This window comes from Oncorhynchus mykiss, chromosome 27 (assembly GCF_057628025.1).
Source record: "Oncorhynchus mykiss isolate SJ-2025 chromosome 27, ASM5762802v1, whole genome shotgun sequence".
NCBI classification, from domain to species: domain Eukaryota; kingdom Metazoa; phylum Chordata; class Actinopteri; order Salmoniformes; family Salmonidae; genus Oncorhynchus; species Oncorhynchus mykiss.
Window position 1 is genome coordinate 10645140 of NC_143048.1, and position 16316 is coordinate 10661455.

At 43.0% G+C, this 16316-nt stretch overlaps 1 protein-coding gene across 1 annotated transcript; it reads left to right on the plus strand.

Annotated features, from left to right (window-relative positions):
- Positions 1-4408: 4408 nt before the first annotated feature.
- LOC110507491 (uncharacterized) lies at positions 4409-16146 on the plus strand. Its single transcript, XM_021587512.3, has 3 exons — positions 4409-4887; positions 12596-14440; positions 15453-16146. Exons 2-3 carry the CDS (start codon positions 12787-12789, stop codon positions 15473-15475), a joined length of 1677 nt encoding a protein of 558 aa, XP_021443187.1. The 5' UTR covers positions 4409-4887; positions 12596-12786; the 3' UTR covers positions 15476-16146.
- The last annotated feature ends 170 nt before the right edge of the window (positions 16147-16316 follow it).

Genomic DNA, 16316 nt, shown 5'->3' on the forward strand with positions numbered 1-16316 from the left:
ACAAGTTAATTGAATCACAACACAAACCAAACTGCACAAGCCATTGGGCTTCCTGAGTTGAAATCCTTTACTTTACTCCATCCTTTGCCTTGAATTTTATGTCTGATTTAAATTGTCAGCTATAAAAGTATCAACTTTCTCATATCACATATTTAATATTTGCATATTTGTCAGAGTATGTCTACATGTAAAAAAAAAAAAACAATATGGAGGGGAGGGAGTGTTGTCATGCTGGCTCACTTGGCTAGTTGTCAGGATATTTAGTGAGTAACTCCTTCATCCTGCTTTCTGCACTACACACAATGGTGGACAAAAAGTACTCAATTGTCATACTTGAGTAAAAGTAAAGATGCCTTAATAGAAAATGAATCAAAAGTGAAAGTCATCCAGTAAAATTACTTGAGTAAGTCTAAAAGTATGTGGTTTTATATATACTTAAGTATCAAAAGTAAAAGTACAAATTGAAAATTCCTTTAAGCAAACCAGATGGCACAATTTTCTTTTTAATTTATGGATAGCCAGGGTCACACTCCAACACTCAGACATAATTTGCAAACAAAGCATTTGTGTTTAGTGAGTCTGCCAGATCAGAGGCAGTATGGATGACCAGGGATTTTCTCTTGGTAAGGGTGCGAATTGGACCATTTTCTGTCCTGCAAAGTGGAGACAGAATGGCGGCAGGGTAGCCTAGTGGTTAGAGCGTTAGACTAGTAACCTGAACAGGCAGTTAACCCACTGTTCCCAGACCGTCATTGAAAAGAAGAATTTGTTCTTAAAGTACTTTACACTACTGGTTACAACTAAGCTAATGAAAATGTCAAGTGTTGGAGGAATACACACATGTTGACCTCCTGGGATTTAGGGCACAGGGTTCACATGTTCCCCACCTGTGGAAAGAGGTTTTTCACATCCACTAGGGTTGGCAGAGGGATTGACTAACAAAATGGTGTTTCACAGTTGTGTAGCTCTGTTGTTCCATAGGTATTCTGTGACCGGTCCCCTACCCTATGTCACAATGGCTAAATCCATGGTTGTTCCCCATCGCATCTCTGCCCTCAGCCTAGCACTGGTGGGGGGAGATAGCATGCAGCTAATCAACAGAATGGATCACCATTGGCCAGGGCCCCACATCACACCCCTCCCATCCAACCCTCAGCGGGAGGCTGGCACAACAACAGCCATGATTGAGATTGACAGGTTGTGCACACATAAAGAGATTATAGGGAAATCCCTGGGAAGGCATCACTTCAGGACAGGATTGTTGTGGTATTGGGTGGCTATGACAGCTGCAACGTCAAAGTCTCCCATGCATGAGCAGTGGCGTCAACGTGGCCTCTGCTGTGAGCGACACAACCAGTCGGCACATCTAGAAAGGTCAGCTTTCTGTGCTGTGTGTGTGTGTGGACCGTTCCCTGGACATCCAGATGAAGTATCTAAATGCATTGTGAACACCGATGCGGGGAGACGTGCCCATAAGACACCTACAGGTGGTGGTGGATGGACGTGTGAAGACACAGTCAGGGCATCCATTTTGGTGCGGATGAACTCTGAAGTGGCCGTTGGTTGAGGTATGGGATGATAGTCTATGGTTTAACCAATCATTGGTTTGTCTGGTTATGGGAAGGTTGATTGGGATGGTCTGACAACGCAGAGGAAGCAAACCACCTCCCTCATTTGGATAGATAACCAGAGGTGTGTTCCATATTTGCCTCATCAGTGAATCACAGTACATCAGCGGGTCCATCAGTCAACATTGTCAAACAGTCATGTACTCCATTGCTTCCTCCCTGCTCTCGATGAGCACTGAATTCAGATGATAAAAAATAATAAAGCATTCCACATATTTTCCTCCAGGGCAGGAACTGCAAAAAAAAAAAGAGGTACCATGGCCCGTCACGATCTGTTTCAGAGGAGAGTGTGGCTCAAACCTAATTACACAGATTAATGTACCGTGGAAAGTGCCATTACCTAAATGGACCCAAAAAGAGAGTGGAGGACTCCGCACATCAAAACCCAAACATTTTCGGTCTAAATGCTAATGGATGCCTCAAATCGGCCAGATGAAAAAACATATCTTTGCACTGCCTTGCTCTCTCCTAAGATGGATACGATTTTGAGCACTCTTTCATTCCAGTGCCTAGGCTACTTCAGTTGACAATGACTGTTAGCCCAGATAAATTCCCCCTTCCCTATCGCCTCCACTCTGTTGTAATTCGTCTGAATGGATGTCTTGTGAGAAATATTCGGAGGCTGACCGAGGCATGCATCAAAGCACAGGCATTGAAAAGTACCCCCCCCCCCCCTCCTCTTTTTAACCCTGACTCCTCCTCCATGGTCTTCCCATTGTTCGTCATTGTTTCTGCAGTCCACATTGATTAAATGGAAGGCTTAATCCTTCTAACACCATACTTTTATAGATAGTGATGTCGGCCTATTGTAAATCTATTTGCAGTAAATGAAGGGGCTGCAGATGCAATTAGATTGGCTGCCAGCGCATCCGAGCCAGTGTGTTTACGGCTGGGTGTCAGAGCACGTGCTGGTCATCAGGCTGCAGAAACCGGCTTCTTAAAATAAGACCTTGTCACCCTGGACAAGAGACCGGGAAATGGAGTTGACAGGAAGTGTGAGCCTGACATACATGCACACGCTGTCGCCTGGCATTAGTGAGGCTTCACTTAAATGTGTTCACACTGAAATCCCTCCGCTTGGGGGACATTTGTTTTTATGTTTCAGTCCCTGTAGGGACTCTGCTGTCTGCTGGCTGTGGGATGTCTGGGTCTGAGAGCAGACAGACATCCGATACAGAATGCCAAAAACTAAAGCCATTACTTTAACACTGTTCAAAGCTCCCATCCCTTGTAGGTTGGAACTTAATTTGTACTGACTGTTATGGTGACAAGTGGCCTAGCGGTTAAGAGCTTTAGGCCAGTAACCGAAATGTTGATGGTTCGAATCCCTGAGCTGACTAGGTGAAAAATCTGTCGGTGTGCCATTGAGTGAGGCACTTAACCCTAATTACTCCTGTAAATCACTCTGGATAAGAGTGTCTGCTAAATGACTGAAATGTAGTGGTGCATCTGAATGGGTGTTATTTATGATCAAGCCCTTGAATGGAAAATATGTCATTACCTTACACACACGTCACCAGAGGCGGCAAGAGCCTCTCCAGGCACAGACAGCTTTCCCTCTGCCTGTCTGCGACATCCAAATGACATTGGGATTTGCTCACTCGGATAGCGGCTGAAAATAATGTATTCTCTGATTGGATCAGCCAGTGATGGAGGGGAAGGAATGATGAAATATTTCAGGCACGTTGGCTCCAACCTGCCTAAGCTGGTCAGAGGCATAGGAGAGCCAGCAGTTCTAGCGGGTGATCCCACACAAAAGACAAACACCCCACTCTGGAGATAAATGACCACCCCAAAAAGAACAGCTAACTGAGGGCTACTGGGAAGAGCCCACTGTGTATTGTTGTTGAGGAAGCATAGATGGTAGAAACTCCACCTACTGTAACAGAGGTGCCATCCTCCACCCTACCAAGCCATGCCCACCAAATTATTTATTGTGCCAAACTTTGGTAACATTCTGAATTCCCGCTTCAGCTAATGTCTGCACCTTTCTTAAACCCTTTGATGCAACATCCCATATAAGGAGAGGATTTCACATGGAGCCATGCATGACACGGGGCTAGCTCGGCTGCACCATGCCCCCTGTGCCCTTAAACATTAAATGGATGCCTTGCTGACTCAAAGCCAGCAGTGTAGCCTAGCCTGCACAGATAGACATGCTGGCATCCTCCACAAGGAAATGAAGGCTCAGGGAACGAAAGAGACCAAGTCCTCGCAGATGTACTGTCTTATAAAATATGAATCACGCAGCAATGCTTTTCCAGTGTAGCGCACAATTTACTCTATCCAGGGGACAAATGTTGTCCAATATGAAAATGGACAGGCACAGACAGATATGATGGCATCCATACAGACTGCCTGAGCCCACGGCACAATGTTCCACTGCATCCTCCCTTTGCTCTGGCGCCCCAGGCCCACTGATGGAATTTTTGTGATGGGCTATTTCTCTCCATACACCTTAATTTGTCTTCTGTGTTGCTGTCTCACTGTGTGGCAAGCAAATGGCCACTTGGCTCTCCAACATGGCTGAACAATGCTGATTGGTGAGGCGAAGGCGGATACATCGTGTGGAATCAAGAGATGGTTTCCAGAAGAAGAAAAATCATGTAATTAAAGGGCTTTTCCTCTGTGTATTTAATTGGTGGTGGACATTGTGATTGATTAAATGAATTTACTTTCCAATGGACAGTTCATCCACTTGAGGTGTCAATTGTTCTTCATGTGCTTGAAGGGCCATTGTTCCCAAGTCACATGAGTTCAAGACTAAGATACAAAGCAACGGTTGGCTGCACACCAAAATTATGGGAATGGGAGCACATGGGAGGATAACCTGTCCTAAGATTACACGACTTTGCGCTTTAAATCGCACAATTTTACGCATATCAAATGCAAGTGGCTCTTCGCTCTACTGGGCAAATTACTGAGGGGAAACAAATCCGAACCGTACTCTAACCCTCTTGCCTAGTTAAATAAAGGTTAAATTACTAAAATTAACCCGCTTAGTAGTGGGGGTGGGGTGGGTGATCTCCATGGTTGCTAAGGGCAACGGGTGAGCTAGATGGTCTGTATTTGCGGAGCCGCAGCTGCGCGTCTGTTAATACCAACGCGACCCTCACGTCCCCGCGCAATTCTCCACACTGGGTTGGCTGCTTCAAGGCATGAGGATGCGAGCAGGGATTTAGTTTGTGTCTTTTCCCGTCTGGAGCAGTTTATTACCTTTCTCCCGCACACAGAAACGGATTTAGCCACACGAAACAAGGTTTGCAGAGATTATTCGTTTTTTTCTTGTAGCCTGTTTGTTAAATAAGCTATTAAATGCATATGATGATTAATTTATGCGATTTACATTAACCGTTTGATTAACCTTTTTAGTCATACAATATGGCTGGCTATTGATGATGAAGATCTTGGATGGGCAGCACAGCTTGGTTTTTGTTGAAGGATCTTAACGTTGAGGGACTATGAACAGGCTGTTGATGGGTGAACGTGCGCGCTCGGTGCATCTCAACTCTGGATAGCCTACATAAATTAAATGTTTGTCTTTTTCTGGCATTGCTTTGGTTCGATAGACACTTGTTTGGGAAGACAATTGTGCGCTCCAAAACGTACTTTGGTGCCTGAGGACCTGAGGCTCCTCATTAAATCAACTTCCACTCCCATTCGCCAGACTGCCTCCTTACACGTTATAATTTAAGGGCATTCAAGTGTGAATTTTAACGGGGCCAAGTATGACCTTAATTCCGTTTTTACAAATGTGATCTCTCACGAGAGGGAAAACATTTTAAGAGAATAGACAAGCGCTGGATTTGTTGGGAATGTGGCGCTGTTGTTTTTTTTTTTTTATCAGTGAGGATTTCATATTACTAATCACGCATGTGTTGATTCCAGGATTATATGAATGTAATATTGACTCATTCATCGAAAAGATGGCTACAAAGCATTTTTTTCCCTCGACATTACTTTTGCCAGTGATGATGCATTTACGCGTTATAACGCGGGACAGCTTTCTCAATAGGGCAGCCCATCTATTGTTCGGAATGCGTCTTGGCTACAACTTGGAAATCATTTCTGTTGTTGTGGTTAAATTAACGGGTTGAATTCTCTTACATAGGCAATAGCCCAAACATTTCGAGAGGAAAACATAAGTTTAAAATAATTCGGTAACGTTTATTTTAGGCTAGCCTGCACAAAACTGGGCTTGTGGCTTTGTTACATTAGCAATGCAAATGAGTGTTTGAAAAGCACGGGCACCTGCTGTCTCAAGCATATGCATTGGTTTTTTCACCAGTGTGTAGTGAAAAACATTAGCGTGAGCAACAACAGTGGTTTGCTTTCAAAATAAAAGTCCCCTAATTGAAATGTATACAAATAGTGGAATCCTGCCACAATTGGACTACATTCAACTAATATGCACTGTACAGCTTAATCTATGGATTGTGCACCCATGAAATGGGGTATCAGCATGCCCAGTGACACCCACAGAACATAACATAAGATTATCATCTTAGCTCTTATTGCAGGACTTTGACTGTAGAAAATCAACTCCCAACTTGGCTTGTATTGCGCAAAAGACGCTAATATGTGTGTAAACTCTACAGATTTTTGTTCTGTGGGTGTCACTGAGTAGGCTGATACATTTTATGGGTGCACAATCCATAGGTTAGGCCAGGGTTTCCCAAACTCGTTCCTCAGGATCCCAATGGATGCACATTTTGGTGTTTGCCCTAGTACAACACAGCTGTTTCAACTAATCACGAAGCTTTGATAATTTGAATCAGCTGTCTAGAGTTAGGGCCAAAACCAAGATGTGCAACCTTTGGGTTACCGAGTTTGAGAAACGCTGGGTTAGGCTGTAGAGTGCAATATGAGTTTCAATACGCATGATAGACTAACTGGGGAGGTGATTTTCCCCAGTCAAAGCCCTGCAATAAGAGCTAAGACGCTAATATTTGTGTAAACTCTACGAAGTTGTGTTCTGTGTGTGTGTCACTGGGTAGGCCGATACCCAATTTAATGGGTTCAGAATCCATAGGTTGTGCAGTGCATATATACATATCAGTGGTGGTAAAACTACAACCGTTTCATACTTGAGTAAAATTCCTTATATCCTGAACAAAAATGTAAACGCAACATGCAACAATTTCAAGTGTTTTACTGAGTTATGGGGCTGGTGTGCCATGGATTTAGGAGCAGGGTTGCTTGTTTTGTACTTAATGAGTAACCTTGGGTTACTTTTAGCTTTTTTTGCATTGTTTATGCAAGTCAGTCAATTTAAATAAATTCATTAGGCCTTATCGTAAGGTTTTCACATGACTGGGAATACAGATATGCATCTGTTGGACAATGCCTTAAAAAAAGGTAGGGGGTGTGGATAAAAATGGTGTGACCCCCATTTGCTTCATGCAACGGGACACATTTGGCTGTGCAAAGTTTGGCGGGAACTGGAACACGCTGTCGTACACGTTGATCCAGAGCATCCCAAACATGCTCAATGGGTGACATGTCTGGTGAGTATGCAGGCCGTGGAGGAACTGGGAAATTTTCTGCTTCCAGGAATTGTGTACAGATTTTTGCGACATGGGACCGTGCATTATCATGCTGAAACATGAGGTGATGGAGGCGGATGAATGGCATGGCATTGGGCCTCAGGATCTCGTCACGGTATCTCTGTGCATTCAAATTGCCATCGATAAAATGCAATTGTGTTCGTTGTCCTTAGCTTATGCATGCCCATACCATAACCCCACCGCCACCATGGGTCACTCTGTTCAGCAAACCGCTCGTCCACACGAGTGCATACACTCTGTCTGCCATCTGCCCAGTACAGTTGAAAATGGGAGTAATCCATGAAGAGCACACTTCTACAAAGGTGAGCATTTGCCCATTGAAGTCGGCCCATTGAGTTTCCCTGAGACGGTTTTTGACAGATTGTGCAGAAATTCTTCGGTTGTGCAAACCCACAGTTTCATCAGCTGTCCGGGTGGCTGATCTCAGACGATCCAGCAGATGAAGAAGCCGATTGTGGAGGTCCTGGGCTGGCATGGTTACACTTGGTCTGCGGTTGTGAGGCCGGTTGGACGTACTGCCAAATTCTCAAAAACAACCTTTGGTAGAGGAATGCACATGAAATTATCTGGCAACAGCTCTTGAGGACATTACTGCAGTCAGCATGCCAATTGCACACTCCCTCAACTTGTGGCATTGTGTTGTGTGACAAAACTTGTGTGAAAAAACACATTTTAGAGTGGCCTTTTATTGTCCCCCAGCACAAGCTGCAGTTGTGTAATGATCATGCTGTTTAATCAGCTTCTTGATATACCACACCTGTCAGGTGGATAGATTATCTTGGCAAATGAGAAATGCTCACTAACAGGGATGTAAACAAATGTATTCTCAAAATGTGAGAGAAATAAGCTTTTTTGGAAAATGTATGCTATCTTATTTCAGCTCATGGAACATGGGACCAACACTTTACATGTGTGTTTATATTTTTGTTCAGTATATTAAGCAAACCATCAGGCACAAATGGCTTGTTTTTTTATTTTATTTACGGACGTACAAGGGCACACTCCCAACGCTCAGACATCATGTACAAACACACTATTTGGTGTCAGGGAAAATACATGGGAGTACAAAGTACATGTTTTCTTTAGGAGTATAGTGGACTAAAAGTAAATAGTAGGGATGCACGATATATCGGTGAGCATATCGGAATCGGGCCGATATTAGCTAAAAATGCCAACATCGACATTGGCCGATTGTCTAGGTTAACACCGATGTGCAAAACCAATGTCAATGCTGACGTGCATACCTATAAAACATAGGTAGATGACGTAATGAGGCCACGAAAAATACAGCGCTACACAGAACAAAAGCAGAAAATTACTAAGCAGACACTTCCAACAACCAAACAAGTTCAAGTCGAGCAGTCATTTGAAAGAGTAAAAAAATTCAGCGAGACAACTCAAAGGCGAAATCCATTGTCAAGATGATGGATTTTCATTGCCCTTGACAATCAACTGTTCTCTGTTGTGGATGATGTTGGCTTTCGCTGACTGGTTGAGCACCTCGAGCCCCAGTACACACTAACCAAGTAGGCGCTATTTTTCAGATGTTGCCCTACCGGAGTTACACAGTATTGAAATTAGAGGTCGACGATTATGATTTTTCACCGCCGATACCGATTATTGGAGGACCAAAAAATGTATCGGCCAATATATATATATATATATTTGTAATAATGACAATTACAACAATACTGAATGAACACTTTTATTTTAACTTAATACATCAATAAAATCTATTTAGTCGCAAATAAATAAAGAAACATGTTCAATTTGGTTTAAATAATGCAAAAACAAAGTGTTGGAGAAGGAAGTAAAAGTGCAATATGTGCCATGTAAAAAAGCTAACATTTAAGTTCCTTGCTCAGAACATGAGAATATATGAAAGCTGGTGGTTCCTTTTAACACAAGTCTCAATATTCCCAGGTAAGAGGTTCTAGGTTGTAGTTATTATAGGAATTATAGGACTATTTCTCTCTATACCATTTGTATTTCATATACCTTTGACTATTGGATGTTCTTATAGGCACTATAGTATTGCCAGCCTAATCCTGGGAGTTTATAGGCTTGAAGTCATAAACAGCGCAATGCTTGAAGCACAGCGAAGAGCTACTGGTAAATGCAGGAAAGTGGTGTTTGAATGAATGCTTACGAGCCTGCTGCTGCCTACCACCGCTCAGTCATACTGTTATATCCAATCATAGACCTAATTATAATATAACACACAGAAATACAAGCCTTAGGTCATTAATATGGTAAAGTCCGGAAGCTATAATTTCGAAAACAAGACGTTTATTCTTTCAGTGATATACGGAACCGTTCCGTATTTTATCTAACGGGTGGCATCCCTAAGTCTAAATATTGCTGTTACATTGTACAATCTTCAACGTTATGTCATAATTATGTACAATTCCGGCAAATTAATTACGGTCTTTGTTAGGAAGAAATGGTCTTCACACAGTTCGTTACGAGCCAGGCAGCCCAAACTGCTGCATATACCCTGACTCTGCTTGCACAGAACGCAAGAGAAGTGACACAATTTCCCTAGCTAAAATAAATTCATGTTAGCAGGCAATATTAACTAAATATGCAGGTTTTAAAATATATACATGTGTATTGATTTTAAGAAAGGCATTGATGTTTATGGTTAGGTACATTGGTGCAACGACAGTGCTTTTTTTCGCAAATGCGCTTGTTAAATCATCACCTGTTTGGCGAAATAGGCTGTGATTCGATGATAAATTAACAGGTACCGCATCGATTATATGCAACGCAGGACAAGCTAGATAAACTAGTAATATCATCAACCATGTGTAGTTAACTAGTGATTATGTTAAGATTGATTGATTGTTTTTTATAAGTTAAGTTTAATGCTAGCTAGCAACTTACCTTGGCTCTTGCTGCACTCGTGTTAAAGGTAGTCAGCCTGCCATGCAGTCTCCTCGTGGAGTGCAATATAATCGGTGTCCAAAAATACTGATTACCGATTGTTATGAAAACTTGAAATCGGCCCTAATTAATCGTCCATTCTGATTAATTGGTCGACCTCTAGTTGAAATGCACATCTGTGAGCTACTTGCCAAAAAAAACTATATTGGATATTGGTATCGGCCAAAAATGTAATATCGGTGCATCCCTAGTAAATAGTAAAGTACAAATTAAGTTAACCCACTGTTCCCCAAGCTCCGTGGATGTTGATTTAAGGCAGCCCCTCTGATTCAGAGGGGTTGGGTTAAATGCGGAAGACACATTTCAGTTGAATGCATTTAGTTGTACAACTGACTAGGTATCCCTCTTTCCCTACTTAGTTAGTTACACTATAAATAAATCGCTCTGTTATTTCCTGGTTGCTAAAACTCTTAACAGTTCACCTAATTTTTGTTTACGTGACAAAATGTAGAGAATCATTGTACCATCTGTGAAATATTTTTTCCATAACCTAACCTTTTTGTTTGAGCAAGTATATGTAGTGTAGAGAATCATTGTACCATCTGTGAAATATTTTTTCCATTTGAAGTTGGTGTACAAAACTGAAAGTAAAATATGCAAAAACAAAACTTGAAAACGGGAAGCATAGAAATAGGGCACATAGAACAAATCTACCGCTTCTTAAACTTGCCTTCAAGTAGAATGATAGATCTATAACTCACATTTCTATGTGAATTTGGTCGGGTCGCTTATTTATTTACTTATTTTTTACTTATTTTTTTTAAAAAACCTAAGTACTTTACACCATTGATAAGTAGTGCAGTGCAATTACAAGATATATATATATATATATATAAAGGACAATTATGGGCGAACAAATATATATATTTGTTTTGTTTTTTTTTTTTGGGGGGGGGGGTAAACTAATAATTGTCCTTTGTTGACTTTATATAACAACATTCGCCCACAAAAATCTAGTCCAATTGTGGCATGATTCCACTATTTTGTTATCTATTTGTATTAGTTTCAATGGGGTACCTTTATTTTGAATGCGAACTCCCGAGGCCCCCCCCCCCCCCCCCCCCATTTCTCTCGGTCTGTCCCTCATTAAAATTATGTTCTATTTCTGCAGCGCATGATTGGAGCTCACAGCTAAACTCAATCGCAGGGGCATCTTAAACCCCCTCGCTCTCACTGCCGGTTTAACATAACAAAGGGGGAATAGAGTACTCGGATGAAAACCAGACAAAAAGGCTAAAGCGCGCGATTGTCCTTGTGGCAGGACATGCAAGCGTGGTCTCCACTCCCTCCACAGACGCACATTTGCCCGCAGTAGAAACCTAACTGGGAAATCAGATTAAAATGTGTTATTAGTATCGTGCTCCTTTCTCGAAATACAAGAAAATTGTATTACAATGTATGTTGCTGTATTCATTTTACGTCACATGCAGTCACAGGGACCGTTTGAATCATCGAATATGCCAAAGTATGACTAGCCGACATCATAAGGTGCACCTCTGGTGTTTTAGATTGGAGAGAGAATCTATTTCAAATTCTCAGATGGATGATTCGGAGAGAACGTGAAATCGGTATTAATCTATAAAGATAGTTTAACCATGGATGACATTGCTACGTTGCAAAATAACCCAATGCAGACTGGAGAACAAGGGCAGTGCTCCAAAACACAATATGAGATAAACGGGTTGTCTGTGGGTGAAGAGATGTCTATTATAAGGGGGTCTATAGAAGTCTATAGAAAATCATGGCCAGAGAAAAAAAAAATCATTTATTTTTTGCCTATAACCTTGTAATGATGTTATGATGCATTTATAAACACTTTCCCAGATAAAAAAATTATCAAGGTGGCTTTTACTTTGGAAGCAGACATGTAATGTCTTCAAGCAATAGACATTTTAAAATTAGCTACGCCTTTTTCTTTGTCATTTTCCATTATGGAGATTTGCTGAAGATTTTCGATTTTCACTCGCCTCTGCTGTCATTCCATGTTATTGTGTAAGCGTACTATCTAGAATGTCAGCTTGTTTTTCCTGGATACTAAAGCCCAGACATAAACCCTTCAAATGGTGCTGAATACTAAACAAAACCACTGATCCACTTTTCTAAACAGCAATGCTCTCTAGCCTCTAGGTGACAGGAGTCAAACCCTTGTGGCAACATGAGATTATCTGGGGCATGTTATGCCCTGTGTTTATTCCCCTCTGACTGCTCAGGGCCATACATGTCATTTCCACATTCTTCAAATTACCCATCACCTCTCACGTAGAATTTGTCACGTTACATTATGTTGGTTTGTGGTTGGATGCATTGGCTTTAAATCTTTTTGTGCAGAGCTTTGCTGTTTTAGAGATGCAGTGTGTATTGCATCTGCTCTGTCTGGAGTACCCTAGACTAAGTAATGGACTGTCTGTGTTGTTGATTTATACATTGAATCCTTTCTAATTTCATTTCCACCAGGTTCGTGGCCCCCATTCTCACCACGGAATATGATGCAGAGGTCCTCCTCTCCGAAGGGAAGTTGGATGGGAATACTGCCATACGTGTCAGCTCGTGATCAATGAACTCAGTCCATTCAATCACTAAAGGAACTAACCTGAACTACTGAAGAAAAAGAGGGGATATAACGACACAGACACCTTTTTGCGGATATGGCGGCGACAGATGCATGTGCAGCACCTGTACAGGAAGATGGCACCACCACCACCGAGACCAAAACAGAGGTGGAGCCCACAAACTCAGACACTGTCACAGAGGCTGTCACGTCTCCACCCGAAGAGGTACAACCTGCCGGAGAGACCACAGAGAGCACAGAGCAGCCGGCCGATGGCAAAGCTAAACAGGCCTCTGAGAATATTTTCTCTTCCTTCCTGAATAAGAGTGGACTGGGAAAAGTCATGGGAGGGAAGAAGAAGAAGGAGCAGAGCACTGAGGCTGTGGAGGCTAATGGAGAGGGCAACACAGAGCAGAAAAAGGCCTCTGCCCAAGCAGAAGAGCCGGCAGCCAATGGCACAGAGGCAGCGGCAGAGGACCAGGCCAATGAGAAAGTGCCGGAGAACCAGGTGAAGGTCCGATCCAAATCCTTGGACAGGTTAGAGGACCCTGAGGCCCTCAATGCCACAGTGGACACATTGGAAGATGTCCCGGCAGCAGAAGAGTCAGAGAAGCCTGCCTCTAGTGCAGCGACCAAACACATGAAACGCTGGCATTCCTTCAAGAAGCTTATGGCCCAGAAGAGTCACAAGAAGAGCACAGAAGAGTCTAAGGACGCTGAGGGCAGCGAGGGTGCATCTGGGGGCACTCCTGGTGACACAAGTACACTGGACTCCAAGGCCTCAGAATCCAGTGGCCAGAAACGGTGGAAACTGAAAAGGTCATGGACATTCCAGGGGCTGAAGAGAGACCCGTCAGTCATAGGCATCAGCAAAGCCGATAAGAGCGAGAAGGCGGAAGGGGAGGAAAACCCCACAGAGAACGATGAAGCGGCTGCGCCTGAAACAGACGAAGCCAAGGCACAGGTAGACGGTGAAACACAGGAGAAGACCAACACAGACGGAGAGGAGGAAAAAGGAGCCACCGCCGCCCCACACAAATCAATGAACCAACACGCAGATGAGATCTGGACCTCCTTCAAGAAACGTGTGATCCCCAAGTCCAAGCGGTCAGCAGACACGGTGGCTGCCAGCGGGGAGGAGGAAGGTGCTGCCGCATCTGAACTGGCCGAGCAGACGGAAGAGGCAGGTAAAGAACAGGCCAAGTCGGCCAAGACCAAGCGAACGCACTTCAACCGTGCCGTTTCGCTGAAAAACTTCATCATGAGAAAGGGGAAGAGCACCAGCGTGGACCAGGGAGACGGAGCTCCGAAAGAGGGTGAGGAGGCAGAAGACGGGGAGGCGAAGAACACAGAGGGCGCGGCTGCCCCAGCTGGCACGTCTGACAGCCGGCAGGGAGAAGCAGACGCTGCCCAGGGCGAGAGCAACGACAAAGGAGAGGTTCAGGTGGTCAATGAGCACACAGTCGCCGACGGAGAGGCAAAGGAGCCCACAACGAGCACACCGTCTGGTCCTGAGCCAGAGAAGGCCAACTCAGCTAAGCCCGCAGCACCAGCAGAGTCCGTGGCAGAGGTGAAAATCAACGGTGAGAATGGGTGCTCGAACGGCACGCCCGAAGAAGACGCCATACACAATCATGAAACGACCCCGAAGAAAGACGGACCAACAGACGAGGCCAAACAAGAAAACACAAACTCCATGAAGGACGCGAAGATGCTGAACCTCGGTACAGGAAATGCAGTTGCCCAAATTGGTGAGTTTGCAGTAGAAATAGACTGTGGTGATGGTGACCTCCAGCAAAATAGAGCTAACATGATGACACAGGCCAAATTAGAACTAGGGACTAGCTTTGAGAGGGGGGTGGGGATTCCTCAAAATGGAGGGTCCCATTCTGAGTCAGGGGAGGCCAACGCTGAGCCACGTGACCAAGAGGAAGCGCGGAAGAGGATGTTCTATGAGGCTGCTGCATCCACCGTACAGACAATTATGTCAGCGGCCACTGGACAGTTAGAAAATGAGAATAACTTTCTGGACAATGGTCAAAAGTGTTCTTATTGTGCCAATAGTGGGAACACTTTTGACCGTTGTCCAGAAAGTTCTTCTCATTTTCTAACTGTTCAAGAAAAGGTCATGTGATATTGACCTCAGTTTTCGTCATTGAGCGTTTACAAATATGGTGCTGGGTGAAGCTTTAAGTGGAAGCGTAGTGTAGTTATGTGATACTGGAAGCCGTTCACCTACTTTGATGCAACACTTTGAAATCCCTTTAAGGACACTCAACGCTGCAGTAGGTACATGAAGCATGTAAATAGTCAGGGAAAGAACCACTGAACCAAACGGTTACTCATAGGTATCCATGTCACAGCACACAATAGACAGGTCACTGTGTATAACAGGGCCACTTCATTATTGTAGGGAAAGAGGGTCAAAGAACATCAATAGCATTTAGTCAATCAAAGGATTAGTTAAATCAAAGTGTCACTTGGGCTGTCTAGGAACAAGATTAAGCACCTTTCTCCCTGGGGTACCAGTTTATCGATGAAAGTAGTTTTTCCTGCATGTTCGATTCACAGTTTTCAGTCAGGGGCCATGTCTACAATATTGTGATTCACTCTAAGGAGTAAGTCGAATGTGCTGTGAATCTGTCCAATAGTCTTTGAGTAATACTAACACTTCACAAAGACTAATTAAAATGTTTTCTATGAATGTTCTGATTTAAATGTATATTTTAATACATTTCATTTTTTTCTGTTATTATTTACCAGAGAAAAAGGCGGGAAACGTGTGACGACACACAAAGAGGATTAGATCTGCATGGGATTCGTTCAGCAAGGAGATTTGACCCCCCCCCCCCCCCCAACGGAGTAATCACATGTTTTTCGCCACGATTCTTCATGGTGAGAGCGATGCAATCCATATAGATGAAAAAATACTCAAAAGCAATAAATCAGTCATCAATCAGCGCAGTTCTTGCTTACCATTCCATGATCAATGTAAATGTTTTGCTTGTCCTCTACTAGTGAGATTTTATATTGTCAGCAGAAGGGAAGACATTCCATCCTTGTCAAATGTTAATCTCTATGATCTCTCATTCCAGGATCAAAAATACTTAGTTTTATATCAATTGCCATTTTTGTGTGTAGTTTTGTCAATAGATATTTCAAAGTGCACATTTGAAATGATTGCCCTAAAGACTGCCTCCCCCCCACCCCCAATGTGGATTCCTTAATTAAGTAATGTTTTAATCTCTTTCTGTGTTGTTTTTAGACTGTTGTGTACATGAATAAACCACCATAAAATATGAAGTCAAAATGTTTTTTTTTTCTTCTAAACACATCTTCTCACTGTTAATGCAGATTGATCTGCCGTTGATATGTTTTGTTGATCAATGATGTCACGTGTTCGCTAGGAAATTGTCAAAAACTAGAACAATAAAGATTCAAATCGAACTAAAAAAAACATAATTGTGGAGGCTATTTATGCATAAGATGTTGACCTACTGTGTGTAGGAAGGCATTATGGAAATGCTATTGGTCATTAATCTCTATTTTGATAATCCTACATCCTTTTACATAATGGCAGATTTGTGCAGTATGCATTATCTGGAGTACTTCCATTTCACAATGAAT